The sequence below is a fragment of the Pectinophora gossypiella genome, chromosome 2, assembly GCF_024362695.1.
Source record: "Pectinophora gossypiella chromosome 2, ilPecGoss1.1, whole genome shotgun sequence".
NCBI lineage: Eukaryota > Metazoa > Arthropoda > Insecta > Lepidoptera > Gelechiidae > Pectinophora > Pectinophora gossypiella.
In genome coordinates, this window is record NC_065405.1 from 12,837,317 (window position 1) to 12,852,578 (window position 15,262).

The 15,262-nt window shown below is 37.3% G+C and overlaps 3 protein-coding genes across 3 annotated transcripts; 1 reads left to right on the forward strand and 2 right to left on the reverse strand.

Annotated features, from left to right (window-relative positions):
- Window positions 1-530: 530 nt before the first annotated feature.
- On the reverse strand, window positions 531-12,351 carry LOC126374718 (transportin-1). Its single transcript, XM_050021453.1, has 17 exons — window positions 12,170-12,351; window positions 11,579-11,911; window positions 11,283-11,498; window positions 11,078-11,200; window positions 10,905-11,000; window positions 9,108-9,291; window positions 8,510-8,727; window positions 8,014-8,223; window positions 7,332-7,643; window positions 6,781-6,888; window positions 6,243-6,416; window positions 5,771-5,942; window positions 5,354-5,449; window positions 4,446-4,521; window positions 3,348-3,546; window positions 2,768-2,871; window positions 531-2,553 (listed from the first exon to the last, which is right to left on the reverse strand). Exons 1-16 carry the CDS (start codon window positions 12,272-12,274, stop codon window positions 2,788-2,790), a joined length of 2,706 nt encoding a protein of 901 aa, XP_049877410.1. The 5' UTR covers window positions 12,275-12,351; the 3' UTR covers window positions 531-2,553; window positions 2,768-2,787.
- A 159-nt stretch (window positions 12,352-12,510) lies between these two features.
- LOC126378761 (probable dimethyladenosine transferase) lies at window positions 12,511-14,106 on the forward strand. The gene is made up of 5 exons (XM_050027143.1): window positions 12,511-12,644; window positions 12,738-12,924; window positions 13,007-13,310; window positions 13,618-13,839; window positions 13,952-14,106. Exons 1-5 carry the CDS (start codon window positions 12,587-12,589, stop codon window positions 14,099-14,101), a joined length of 921 nt encoding a protein of 306 aa, XP_049883100.1. The 5' UTR covers window positions 12,511-12,586; the 3' UTR covers window positions 14,102-14,106.
- Window positions 14,107-14,223: 117 nt separating this feature from the next.
- Window positions 14,224-15,095, reverse strand: LOC126379035 (uncharacterized). Its single transcript, XM_050027626.1, has 3 exons — window positions 14,745-15,095; window positions 14,568-14,669; window positions 14,224-14,485 (listed from the first exon to the last, which is right to left on the reverse strand). The coding sequence occupies exons 1-3, from the start codon at window positions 14,985-14,987 to the stop codon at window positions 14,345-14,347; spliced, it is 486 nt and encodes a 161-aa protein (XP_049883583.1). The 5' UTR covers window positions 14,988-15,095; the 3' UTR covers window positions 14,224-14,344.
- Window positions 15,096-15,262: the final 167 nt, after the last annotated feature.

The window sequence follows — 15,262 nt, forward strand, 5'->3', positions numbered from 1 at the left end:
CATCACAAATGTTCGTCCGTACGATACAACTATAATTTTATAATATACCTAAGCCTCGAGGAAGGAAGTGCCTCACGAATGTCGCCTCGCTCACTCACACATGCACGCTAACACTTATCCAACTATTATCACGGTTCTTTTTTTAGGAAAACAAACTACTACATAAAAATCATGACATAAAATCTCCTAACCTTAAAAATAAACTACGAGGTCACCCGTAAAGTTCATTTTGAATAGATTTCACTTACAAAATAAGAAAATGTTTGAGAGGCAGCGTGGTACTACTGTAATTTACTCGTTTGTTCCTACGGGCACCGAGAGGTGGAGCTCCACCGCGCGCCGCAGCCCCAGCCGTGCGGCCGGCGCTGCACGCCCTCGCACTCTACCTGACTTCGTTGGCACATGACAAGGATTGGGACTAGACGGGACTCGGGAGTCAGGATAAGGATCTAACGGGAGGAGTAAACTATAATATTTATACTTAAATAAAATATGTATTACAGAAATTCTGCAAATGAAAACAATACACAAAGAAATTACAAATTTAAATATAATGTGACGAAGCCAAAAATAAAATTTAGATAAGTATCTGACGGAATGTTATTTTTTCTTATAAACCCCGAAAATAATTATTTTCACTGCTTACCTACCGCTAAGATTGCAATATTGTAAAATATACTAATTATGTTCGTTTGAACTACAAAATTTCAGATCCCCATTATCTGAAAGAAAACTAAATGACGTTTAATAACAAGTGGTTAAAGTCAGACTTTTTAGCTTTATAAACAAAAAATAACAATTTTACTTGCATATAATAATATACATCGCAATATGTATTTACATATACATAATATTACTTTCATTTAATATACTCATAAATAGTACTTTATATCAAAAGTTGCTCCGGTTGAGTCGTCAGTCAGAACGTCGACTGTTCGTGTTAACAATAACATTATAACATCTACAAACTAAGCTGGACCATTACATATGACATACATCTCGGCACATCGTCTGTTATACACTGTTTATTACAAAAATGCCCCCTTTGTGATAAAAAAGTATGAAAGTGCTTGTGTGTGTGTTTGGGAATATTGTATGAATCAATGATAAGTGATAACAACAGTCGCGTAGAATATAAACAAGTCGTGCTACACGTCGACACTCTAAATGCCGATCAAGGAGAGCAACTCAAACATACAAATCCATTAAAACAATATACAACGTAAAAATACTATTTGGTATATTATATAGCAGAAATCTAGCCGTCGTAAAATCTATCAAAGCAGTATATTATATCTACACTGACACAGACATATATCGTACACATATATTAGTCAAAATAAACCAGTCACAAATCACAGTTGACATAAATTCTCGATTTCCCTAAGTCTTGTAATTTATTTTAAAATAATAGTTAACACATCGATTTTTAAATACTAGAATAGATAGATATTTGAAAAGCTCTAGTGGACACTTCAAATAAATGCTTTTGATTATAATGATTGCGAAATCGAAACTTGGTGCTTCCTTTTAGGTTGCGAAGAAAATGTTTAGCTAAGCGATAGTAGAAGGTTGTATTAGTATCAGTAAGGAGTTTAAATAAAAAGAAGTACTAATTGTTGAGCAGTGAATGGCATCAGTCAGCCTAGTTACTAGAAGAATGTGGAGACAACGGCGGCGGCGGCGGCGGGGCCGAGGCCGGCGCACGTTGCCTCGACATAGAGGTGCATGCACGACTATGACTTCCACAATGATGTTGTTAAACTATATCTCAAATTATACAATAATGCATAACACGCACAACTGTCCTAACAGTAAGTTGTAAGATGAGACTCTTGATAATGATTCGATCTACAAAATAATTTTTAACCTATGCTGCAATATGAGTTTCTGATGTAATATACTAATTGAACGCAAATCACCAACATAGTCTCGTTAAACGTGTTAGTGATTGTATGGGACTACGGGCAAACTAATACAATGATATTTCCAAAAAATAGGGTTGTCTCATCTTCAGTATTACGAACTATGAACTATTACTAAGGTTCATGCAATAACAGTAGACATTCCAACCACAGCTAGCTCAGTATGTCACCACGTTAGAACTGGTGAGTAAATACTACGACTACAGGCCAATGAGTGAACACTTGATTCGATAACGAATGAGACGGCACGGAAGCATGCAACGTGCGACATTTATCATTAGACGATACGAATACAATAAGCCTAGCACCCCGTGACACACCCGCCGCGGCTCGCGGCCGGTCCACGGGCCGCCCTCGCCACTGGCGATTTACAAACGTTCATACACTCAGTGCGAAATTAAGTGAGTCGCCGCATTCAAACTAACGAAAGATAAATTTTCAGGTACAAATGAACCGAAGTGTTTAGAAAAGTCCCTGATACTGCGCAATTTCCTCGCTAGTGTATTGGGTTGGTGAGTTGGCACAATGTGTCTGCAGCGACGCTCGCGAGTGATACCGGATGTCTGTCCCTACGCCGGGGGCCGCGCCTCCCGCAATGTCTTCCCGACCCGTGCTGACATTGATTCCCCTGCAACAACACACAGGAGACGATGGTTATTGAACTAAGTTTTACTCTGTAATGCATTCGACTTTGATTTTAGGATTAAAATCGGTAAACGATCATAGGGGAATACTAAAGAGAAGTTGCCGTAAGAATTAGGTCCGCAATCCAGCCCATGACTCGTAATTACTTATTACACCGAGTACCGGAGAAATGTAAAAATATACTGTTATAAACTCACCATAATGTACGTAGTGGAGCCTATATCCCGCACATGGCCGACAGCCGAGCGCTGAGCTGCACGGGAAACTGGTCTGTGAACCGGCGCCAGTTCTCCTCACCCACCTGGACGACAAGATTTCATAAATATAATATTTTTTTATACTTTGACTTACATTCCTAATAAAAATTGGCATTCAATCTCTATCGAGATAATGCTACAAGTCATTAGAACAATACAAGGCAGGGGCAGTTTTCCCATTCGGCATCACTGACACCATTATGTCTCAATCTCTCAATCAATTAATGAGACATATTGCACCTCATTAAAATATACCTTCATTAAAATAACAGTAGGACTATAGATGGGTAATCTAACCGGTATTTTGGAAAAATCCCAATTTAGAAAATCGGGTAGTTTGCACATCTATAAGCAGGACAGTAAGACAATAGAAACTAGTGCGAAAGAGTCATAGTACTGCACTTGTCAGATACCTGACAGAGGTGTTATAAACATTGATTTAGATTTAGAAACTTTTGCTAAATCTAAATAGGCAAGAAACTCCTTAGGAACTTTCTCGATAGATTTTTGGTTGCCTCACCTGATTCTTGAACCCATGCAGGATCTTGGTGAACATCTCCTTGAGGTCGTCCTTGGGGTGCGACCAGGAGGCGACCGCGTCACAGAAGAACATAAAGTCAGGCACCACGCCCGCGGGGTTCACTTGTATCATCTGACAGATGCCGCGGAACGCAGAGTCCTTCTCGTCGTTATCGCGAATGTTCCGAAGAGACGTACACCTACGCGGAAACCGTGTGTGAGTGTGATGTCGTGCGAATGGAATATATTCTGTTATTCGCTGTCGCTCGCATCGCTCTGTTCAAACTTTTGCGCGCGAATTTTTGTTCTTTTTTGAACGTTTACGCGCGAATTTTGAAGAACGCTTTAGTAATGTTTGAACAGAACTTGATATAAGACTATATCTTGATAGATAAGTGATATCAAGCGTAGAACTCAAGACCATGCGAACAACTTCGAATAAAGCATCTAATACTTTATGATATTTCGAGATAGTTTCATACCACTCGAAATACCAATTCTAAGTTTATATATTGGATAGGAAAACAATGAAGCAAATAAATACTAGTTGATGGTAGAATGGCAATATAAATGGTTAATTTAAATGTGAAGATTAACATTGATAGTGATTGACACACAAAATATATTTAGATGAACTCTGGTCTCATGAAGGACCCAAACTGAAAGCAAACTAAACATCAATGCACATCATCCAACTATTATAATGTATACGTACGTATATGAAATATTGTTGTTAATCCACAACTGATGTTAGTCAAGAAGTGAGATTGCTTTTCAGTCCGGTTAAAAATATTAAAAATAAACTTCAGCTGTTTATATATTTTAGAAAGCGGATGGTGTTCAACACATAATAAAGTACAGCACTGAAAATAAGATGATCAAACAAATACCACCCCATAAATCAGTGTGTTTCAAAGTGTGGCCTATGATACATACATTAACATTTCATGCCTGGTACAACATAAACAACTGATCGTATAAAAGAATATGAACAAGCCGGGGAACAAACACCATCCACAATCGAAATAATATCGTAACTTATTTAATATTAACGTAATCGTAATAATATAAAGTAATAATAAAAAAAATGACTACAGACCACTGGCGTACAAATTGATGTAATACGGGTGCGACGTCGTGGGGGCACACATAACCTAGCCGACCGATAGTAATCGCTACACGCCACGACATACCGAGAACAAAACCAAGAAAACAAATCAACAAACCATCCAAAACATAGTTAAATTACATAAGTCAGCAACAAATTAGTGTTACAAATAGAAAAAATGTGAAACAATTTTATGCGAAGTAATTCTATTAAAAGTAAATATCGCATATTTTAAAAAAGATTGTCTAGAACAATCTAGCTACATACACTTTTGATCTCATTTTATGTTTAAAATATTGAATTCTAAGAATTTTATACCGTAAGACTGTTCGAGGCAATCTTTTCGTATAAAGGCACACACTTTAGTGTTGAGCACTACTTCGTGATAAAACAATATTTACATAACACCCCGAAAAATTAAAACGGATTTAACAATGGTCTATAATTTTCTGCCTTGTATGAACCCTTTGAAATTTTAATTTAATAAATCATCTTATAATAAATAACTTATATCAGTTCATAAATAAATATTGCTTTTTGAAATAAAATTGGGACACTTAGTCAACATTTGGTTAGGGATAACACAAATAACATCCAGCAGCAAATCTGCCAAACTACAAATAAGTATAAACTTTTGGCAGAAGCCACTATAAAAATAAAAAAGTAAGGATATAAAGATGATTATTATGAACAATATGGGAAATCAATATCAAGCAGTGACGGGAAATACACATATAGGTCCATATTCACAGCATAACATAACTGCCACCAAGAAATATCTCTTACTGAAAAACGTTCTAGCATATAATATGTAAACAGTTCATATTGTGTAGTTATCAATTATTTACTTATGTAATTGCATGTTAAAATAATGTAGATGGATTAATAACCAAACTTACCTGTGTTTTCAAGTAATGTTTTAGGAGTATTAGGCCTATTGATGATTTCGACTAAATGGTTGAGTACAAGGGGGATATACTTTGATGTTTCCGGTCCTGAAAAACAATTGAACAGAGTTAAAAAAAAAAAAAACTATTATACATGTAATTTCAGATGAGTCAAATTTAACTTGATGTTTCGACATTCTTTACTAACTTGTCAATTAAACAGGCACTTGATGTAATCGTGACAGAAACGCAGCATTGTGCATTAATGTTGAAACATTATCATAACAGACACTGCAGCTCTGTTGATTCCTATTTAACGACAGATGTAAGTAACAAGAACTTTTACTTTACATTCATATAATATACAGATTTAAGAACATAAATGGAATCACAAATGCACAAAGAAATTATTATTACATATAAACTTACCTAATTTGATACTAATTTCTCCGATAGCCCAGGTAGCGTTGTTGCAGACAGAGATAAGCTCGGGGTTGAGGTTCATGCCCAGGATGGGCAGAAACTCCGGGATATAGGGGTGGACGTGTTGGAAACACGCCTTCGTCAGGTCGCCTAGCAACGCGAACGATGACTGACGGACCTGGGAAATGGAGTGGCGTGGTACAGTATGTTTCGAACACAGATCAGAGAAACAAGTGCTTGTTAAATGACATGCTGACTTGTGTCGCCGTCTGCAGCGTGAGCTTTAAAGTGACTAAAGCTGGACAGCAACCTTCTTAACCCTGAAAGACCCGATATTTCAAACAAAGTTAACATTTTCACTGACCACGTGTCATTAGCCACTTGGGATCGGGACATAGTGGCAGTAAAGGTGTTAAATAATTTAATTTAATTTTCAAAAAAATACTGTGCCTTACGTCTTAGAACATACTAGTCTTACCTCAGGCATAGGATCCTGCATGCACTGGTACAGCAGCTGCATGAGGTTGGAGTTGAGCACGAGGTGGTCGATGTGTCCATCTAACCCCTCCGCCAGTCCGCTCAGCAAGTCTAGAGCTACTATCATGAAATCTTTGTCTGGGGCCTCAAACTGCTCTGGGCTTTGACTGTTTGCCTGCAACAATAATATTAGGCGAAATATCAATAGGATAACGATGACCAGTCACGATATTTGTTTGAAGATAGATATATCAACAAATAATGACCCGCATTGTCAGTTCATCGCCCAGTTAATCAACAATAAATCTTGTCTTTATTAATATTGGGATAATTTGAAAGTTACAGGCTGGCGAATTTTGTTTTTTTTTTACTTTTTTATTACGTCGCGCTTCCATCAGGAATAGATATTGTAAGCCAGTGAAAGATAGCACAGTAGCAAGTCTTGAAAAAGACAAAATGGTACTTTTGGTAAAAACTTACATAAGATTTGATAGCTGCCAATCACGTAGACATGTGTAGAATACTAAATAAATACTTACAATGTTCTGATTGAGTGTCTGCTCTATCAAAGACACACATCTCCTGAACACAGGCTCGCAGTACGGCAGGAATCCTGATTGTAGCGCAGTAGCTACCGATGACAGGCACTAGAAGATAACAAGCACATTGGAATATCTCAATTTTGTAGATTTTTAAAGGTATTTGTTACGACTTTCTGAAAGGTAGGTATAACAAAAATTCTAAAGCCACTCTCAGATATAGATTTTACATAATGCCATAGAATTAAGAATACAAACGCACAGAACGGTAAATCTCCGCCCCGCACCAATTCGTATCAGGCGGGCGTCGAGCTGGATTTACCTCACCAACTCTGAATTTTATTTTAGTCTAAACGGCCGTACGTTGTCTCGCTCGCACTTACGCTGTAAGGCGGCACTTGGTAAGAATGAGATTTCTATTTGTAATTTTCGGGGGTGACGATGCTTTTCTTCTTGATCGATGATAATAACTTTTGAATTCGCGACCTTCGGAGCCTTATTTATTTCTTTTACATCTGTTTGAAAACCAAAGCTATCTTTAAAATACGAACCTCTAATAACGGGAACAAGTCCTTATCCTCATCCTTCAAGACGTTCCACTTGTTGATGAGCGGAGGCATCAGCAAGTTGATATACTCGGGTTTGTTCAGGTGATGCCCGACGGAGTCCGCCAATGTCCCGATGGCATCATATAGGATCAGCAGGTTTTTATGCTGGTACTTGCTGAACGCGTATACGAGCGTCTGAAGGATGTAGCCGAGGTAAGGAACCAGTTCTGTACACGCTTCCTCTTCTAGTGTCGCGAAAGCTGAACACGCCGCTTCTTGCACCCGCTTGTTGTTGTCTAGAACGCGTTTTAGTAACTGCAAAAGATATCAAACTTTATTTTATATTAAAGCCACTAAAAACAAAGTCTTATTAACTGTTTATGGTCAATCGACCGATTCATGTTTGGGCAAAAATGAAAAAAATATATAAAAGACAATTAAAAGGATTGTCCAGGCTAAAGCAGCCTTTACAGCAAATTATGGTCATAAAGTTCAGAAAGCTACATGCACCCATTTACTGGGCAATAGGAGCATTCCTCGTCATTTACTATCATCAGACAATATTCTGTTTAGTGTTTGTATTTTTTTTTATACCTGTACATATTTACACAGACGGCTTTGTTGAGGAGATTACCGACGGAATCCGTTAACCTTAGTTAACGTTTTTAGTATTACGGCTACCCACCTCGGTCATAACAGGGCGCAGGTAGAGGTCGTGGGACTGCGAGACGATCCAGTGCGAGTAGCGGGACAGCGTCCAGCAGGTGATGGCGCGGACCAGCGCCTTGCGCTCGGCCAGGCACACCACCAGGTACGGCACCAGGTCCGGCAGGTGCGGCACCATGCCGCCCATACACCCGTCCGCCACCGCGCCTAGCGCGAGGATGCCGCTCTCCTACAAAATTACGGTATTGCTATACTTGTACAAAATATTTTGATTAGTATGAGAAGGACGACGCCAACACCTCTCTGGTATCAGTTTTCCCCTAACTCCTAGTAAAGAAACATTGTAAATATAAACTAGTTAGAGGATTATGTTTTCCAGATGATGGACTATCCGTATGTCGTCCAAACTATCTCAGGCCTCCAAGCGATTGCATTTTATCCACAAGTGGTATACTAGCTAGTCACTTATGGTCTTCCTAAGAATTACTGGCGTAACTAGTGTGTATTTGTCTTACCTTGATGACCCAATCTTCATGGAAGAGCGTCTCCTTGAGTATGGGGAACAAGACCGGCAGCAGGTCAGCTCCGAACACGTTGGCCAGTACATCGAGTGCGGCGGCGCTACACTTGCGCAGGTTCCAGTCGGACAGCGAGCCGTCGTCGGCGTCGGCGCCGCCCTCGTCCTCGTCGTCGGACTCGCCGCCGCCTGACATGTTGCTGTCGCCCGCACCCGCTGGGTAACCAACATAACATGTAATACTAATAATAACTAAACTGTCGTATAGACTTTCTGACAATTATGTGTCAATACAATACTATACCATGTACCTAAGTTAAGGATAGATATATCAGACAGTTATCGAACAGGCCCTGTTAGTACATGTTACGAGGAAATAGTTCATGAATGGAATTTCAATGTTATTGTTAGGTGTGGAGGTCTACTACAAAAGATTGTCTAAGTATTGATAATTGCTATATCAGAGTCATTGCATAACACACTGGCTAGTCAGGCGAGACAAGCAACCACAATTTATTAGTACTAACAAAAATAATAAATTAAAAACCAATTAATAAAAAACAAATTAAAATTATAAATCTAAAGACTTAACTGACCATTATGCTTGATGGTGTGCGAGCGCGGCTTGTGGAAGCGCGGTCGAATGTCGGACTCGCGGTCGGGCTCAGCGTCGTCGGCGTCGTCGTCGCGGTCACCGCGCAGCAGGATCACGTCCATCTCCGAGTAGCGCATGCCACGGACGAGCACCGGGAGCAGGGCTGGCAGCCGCGGGCCTAGCACCTGGGGAACGATACGAGTTTGAGCTTCATGACGATATAGATCGAAAATTTCACATGGACAGGATGATGATGATGACCCAGTGATGTAATGGTTAGCACGCTCGTCCCGGCTTGTAAAGAGCTGCGAGTTCAAGTCCCGTCGTATTTGGGATACGAGTTTGTACGTTCAAGTAGTTTGTTTACAACACATAGTGCTAGAGAAACAAACTTCGAAATTATTAAACAGAATTTTATTGATTTTAGAGACTCGTACTTGTGCGTGCGAAACATTTATTTGAACACACGAACGCCCTTCAATAGTCGTATCTGTTGTGTTGAAATATCTGACGCGTTTTGCCTGTGTTGCATAATAGACAATAAATTGGTTTTTATGTGCACTAGAACTAATTTTCGTGTTCGTAAGTGACGCGGCTTTATAATCTACAAAACTCAGGCAATGATGACGGCAGAAAAAGAAATCGGAATACCTACGTAAAACGGATTTATATAAATAAATAATAGGGTGTATATAGAAGTTTCTCGGTAGTTGACATAATAATTTTAAAAACTTTGTTTCTGACTTGCACAATGCACATGCATTGGATCACATTAAATCCGTATTTGTCCGTCGAATCACGACGATGCATCATGTTATGTGAAATGTAGAGGTCAAATGTAGAAGGAAAGATTATGGCGTAATATTATTCTAATTTGATTTGTTCTGATGAATAAGTATGATGATTGATGAGGTTGGTCATTGACCTTACAACCCACATGAGACAAGAATACAGATGTTATTCATTAATAATTACCCTGCTTATTTATAGACTAGAAGAAATAACTTCAGTTATAGCAATTTGAATGAGCTGATATGATACTAAGATAATATATTCAACAAATTTTACAGATAGGTAATAGTAAATAACACTATAACAAATATATCAATTCTGTATCTACCTATATGTTACTACATAATTATTAGCATTACTTGTTTACAAAGATCATAATATCTTCAATATCATTTGGAACAGAATAGTGATTGCTGCATCTTAACAATACACAGTTCTGCAATGACATCATAATCATATATTTTTTACAAACAAGTAAAATAAACAGATGTGTATTTATGCAATATTAGTTTGTGTTGTACTTTTTGAAGTATTGACACTTATTGAAAACACTTATCAAAGATATCTATTGTAAACATGATGTTGAATGACTTTGATAGATGCATTATTATAACAATATAAAGTTAAAATTTGAGATCTTGAGTGTTTCATGGCAGCAATATTAGCCACAAAATTACATGTCTGTTGTGTGAAGATAAGAAGACTAAATTATTATTATCAATCATACTTGTCAAAAAAATCCTAGAACAAGCTTTAAAATGTATACATACATGTACAAGTTTATATCCACATGAGCTCTTGTACTTAGCTACATGTATATACTAATAAAGACCTTGATTTTCTAATAAATAATAAAATTAATAATAATTACACTTATAATTACATTACACATATAAGATAAACTCAAGGTTATAAGTTAATAGCTTCCTATCAAAGGAAATTAGTACATCAATTTTATTTCATACACATTATAATTAAATTTCATGCTTATAGTTTCAAGTCTTACCTCTCTGCAGACATTCTGTTCGGCGAGAGACAGCCAGAACTCACAGGCTTCTAGTGCTACACCCTCCTCTGGATCTTGTGTGCGGACCAGCATATACTGTTGATAAAATTAAAACATAATATTTTTTAATTGTGCTTTAACATTAATATATATATTGCTATAAGAATATTTACCTCAATGATATTAGGCAAGTGTGGTATAAGTCTATCCAATCGAACTTCCAACAGTAATACCAAAGCATGACAGACGTTTTTCCGAACATCAGGATCTTCATCTGCTGCTAAGTGGAATAAGTTCTGAAAGGAAACAGCATGTTATTTATTACAAACATGTAATGATAGAATGTAGCATTAAATGTAAATAAATCACTTAACATACCTCAATGAAACTGTCAATGTGTAACATAAGGGCCTGTGTTCTGCCCGTGATGAAGTAGTTGACACATGCTATAGCGTGACATCTGATCTTAGGTGAGGAATGCCTAAAGAACTGTAGAAATTTTGGTATTAAAACATTCAAAGGCCTATTCAATGCATCACTGTCTAAAATCTCTGCCGTGTCCTCGCAAATTTTCTGTAGTGCTCCAAACGCTCCCTAGAAAAGAATACATTACATAAATACTGCTGTTTAAAGAGAACATAGCCAGATGATTGACTCAGTAACTTAAACCATACCTCACAAACATTGTAGTCTTGTGAATCAAGCATCTGACACAATGCTGGTAAGAGTTCGGGCCAAGAGGTTAGTTCACCCTTGCTTGCGATGGTGGTAATGATGATGCCAACAGTTGCTCTTATGAGTGGCGACGGGTCGCCCACCGCAGACAGACATTCTCGCTTTATGAACTCTGCTACCTCTGGCAAGAAGCTGTTGTAGTGGGCCTTCACATTGTTTTTCAAAATCAAACCACTCAGTGAACGCGTCGGCTCTTCTTCAGATACTAATTTCGTCAAAACGAATATCAAATAGTTATTAAAATCCGGGTACTTGTTCAATTCTTCCAATTTCTGAAATAAATCTGCTAAGGAAATTTATAAAATCGAAGGCTGTCAATGACTGTCATGTCGGAAAAATCGATTTTATCTCGAACGTTATGATGAGATACTTATCACATAAATAAACCAGACCAATAAAATATGATGTACTTTGATGAAAATATGAATAGTTGAAGTCAGATTTCAATGTAAATAATGAGTAAATCGGTTATAGATACAAAAAATATCCACGCCGATAGTGCATCGACACAGAAATTATGAAAAGGATACTTGTTGAACGGCTCTCTGGGTTGCTGTATCTGGTGATTGTGATTCTTTGAGAAGTGTTAATATTTGCCTCAATCCTTCTTGTTCGGGTTTCCACTCCATTTTCATAATAATTCCACAAAACGGTTTTATTTCACTCGGTCCCGTAAAGATCAACCATGCCAAAATTCGACGAGTTGCCAGATGAAAAAACTATCATTGATTACCCAACCAGTGATGTCCGCTTTCATTTCATTTATCTTTATCGACATAATGAACTAATCACTATGGTTACTCCACTGGATCACTCATATGCGAAATATCCGTAAGCTTGGTTTGTATCCGTTCGAAAACATCACTTATTTTGACAGTGTCATTTTGTAAACACATGTGGAGTTCTTTTAGTGTGTTATTTTTATAACTTTATTATAATTAAATAAAATGCCAAAAGTAAAAGCGGAGAAAAAATCCCGAGTTCACAATGAAATTGCTAAACAGGGTAAGTATCGTAGTTCTGTGACTTGCTAAAATGGGGAGGTTATATACATCAATAATTTCATTTTATGTAAATCAATTACAATTATTTTTGTAGGTATACAATTTAACAAGGATTTTGGACAGCATATTTTGAAGAATCCTCTTATAATAACGTCTATGCTAGACAAGTCTGGTCTTAGGCCGACAGATGTAGCTCTTGAGATTGGTCCTGGTACTGGTAACATGACTGTCAAGCTCCTCGACAGAGTTAAAAAAGTCATCGCTTGTGAAATAGATACACGGTAAGCGTATTTCCACATTTAGAACTTCTATGTCATGCTAAATTTAAAAAAAATGATTTATATTGTAAATTTGTATTTTTAGATTGGTTGCTGAACTTCAAAAGCGTGTGCAGGGTACTCCCTATCAAGCAAAACTACAGATCCTTGTCGGAGATGTACTGAAGACAGAGTTACCCTTTTTTGACATTTGTGTAGCTAATATACCATACCAGATTAGTTCACCATTAGTATTCAAACTGCTATTGCACAGACCATTCTTCAGATGTGCAGTGCTTATGTTTCAACAGGAATTTGCCCAGAGACTGGTGGCAAAGCCTGGAGACAAGCTGTATTGTAGGTTGTCAGTCAATACTCAATTATTAGCTCGAGTGGACATGTTGATGAAGGTAAGGCTCACACCTACATAAGTTAATTAGAATGTGGAGGAAGCAAGAGAAGTATGGCAGGATCGAAGCAAAAGGAGTTCAATAGTCTCTGCTTACCCCAGTGGGAAATAGGCGTGAGTTTATGAATGTTCCTACATGAAGAATTTGGAAGCTTTTTTAAGCACAGCAGATTAACTGTTGGAAAAGGTTGCTTGGAAGGGATTTATTTCCCTTTTGTTTTTATGTTTATATAAAATTTCCTGTGAGTGCAATGAAGTACTTGTTATTTTATGTTTGTAGAATGTTTATTGTAATTTTATTGTAACAGGTTGGCAAGAACAACTTCAGGCCTCCGCCAAAAGTAGAATCCAGTGTGGTGAGGATAGAACCTAGGAATCCTCCACCACCTATAAATTTTGTGGAATGGGATGGCTTGACCAGGATAGCCTTTGTGCGGAAAAACAAGACTTTGTCAGCAGTATTCAAACAGTGCACCACCATGGCTGTTTTAGAAAAGAACTATAGAGTTCATTGCTCTCTCCATAATAAGGTAAAATGCATTCAATGGGTAAATGTTTTTGGTATATTTCATAATGTTCCTCAGCACCTCCTTGTGTTAGTCTGTGTTAGTATGTGGAATTTAAATTTTATTTATATTTCAGGAAATCCCAGAAGAGTTTGATATAAAGCAGAAAGTACAAGATATATTAGTGAATGCTGAAGCAGACCAGATGAGAGCAAGGACTATGGATACAGATGACTTCATGAAGTTACTACATGCTTTCAATTCTGAAGGAATACACTTTGCTTAGTACTACTTACTGTTTTATTTATCATAAATTGTTTTATTTAGATTAATTATCCACAAATGCATATGCATACATAGATGTAGGTATCGGGAGGTTTTTACTATAATTGTAGATTGACAGAAATATTAAATGAACAATATTTTATTGACCTAAGATTTAAATATGTTACAATTTCATTTACAAGTCAGTTTTCTACAAACATGTATGTACTTGGAAATGTAATTGTTTTAACATCCCAATCTACATTTATATAGGGGAGTTCTTGAAGTTCCTGTTAGCGTAGTCACTATCATAACAGCGATCTGATTTGTATGGGAAGCCAGGTTGGCCTGGGAGAACCATAGGTTTAGTTCTCAACACTCTCCAGCCTCCCTTTCTAGTCCAATCCTGAAAGTAATTTGTTTAAGTCAATAGCATGTCGATTAAAATAATAATAAACTGTAAATATGAATAGTATAAATAAACTTACATTTCCATTGTATTTGAAGTAGTAATGGATGCCAAGAATACCAACAGCAATCAAACCAAGTTTACCAGTAATGTATCTATAGTCTTGAGCACGGGCTTGACCCTGTAAAGACACGAATGTTGTAAACAATCTGAACTTTAAAGCAATAAAATATAGGTTATTGTTATGTAATCTTACCAGCATAGGGGCCATACGAGTAAAAAGCCAGTCCAGTGGGAATCGGTAAAAACGACGAATTGGATTAGTGCGTTCCTTCCAATATTCAGGGATATTTTGGGGTTCATTTTCATGCAAAATTTGGTCTTTTAGCCATTGTTTCCGCCAAGCTCTTTCAGTCACTGTCATTCCCAGACATCTTTCTCTTTCAGAAGCCACACGGCCCGCAATGGCCATGGGCTTCACACCCGCTGTTTGCGCCATTCTTCAAGTAAATAATATCGAAAAAGTGTAGATATTGCGTATTATTTGACTTTGGTTGAATAATTTCAGTAGGTAAATGAGACAATCAAATGACAGCTGTGGTGTGCTTTTTAATTTTAATCGGATAACGAAACTAACTAAAGAAAGTAATAGTATAAAAACATTGTACAAAATAATACACTATATCTGTCTCTGTCACATATTACAGTATATACAATAATTATATCCAAAAAACGTATTTTTCATAGACAAGTTGTTTTTTTATTAAATACGAT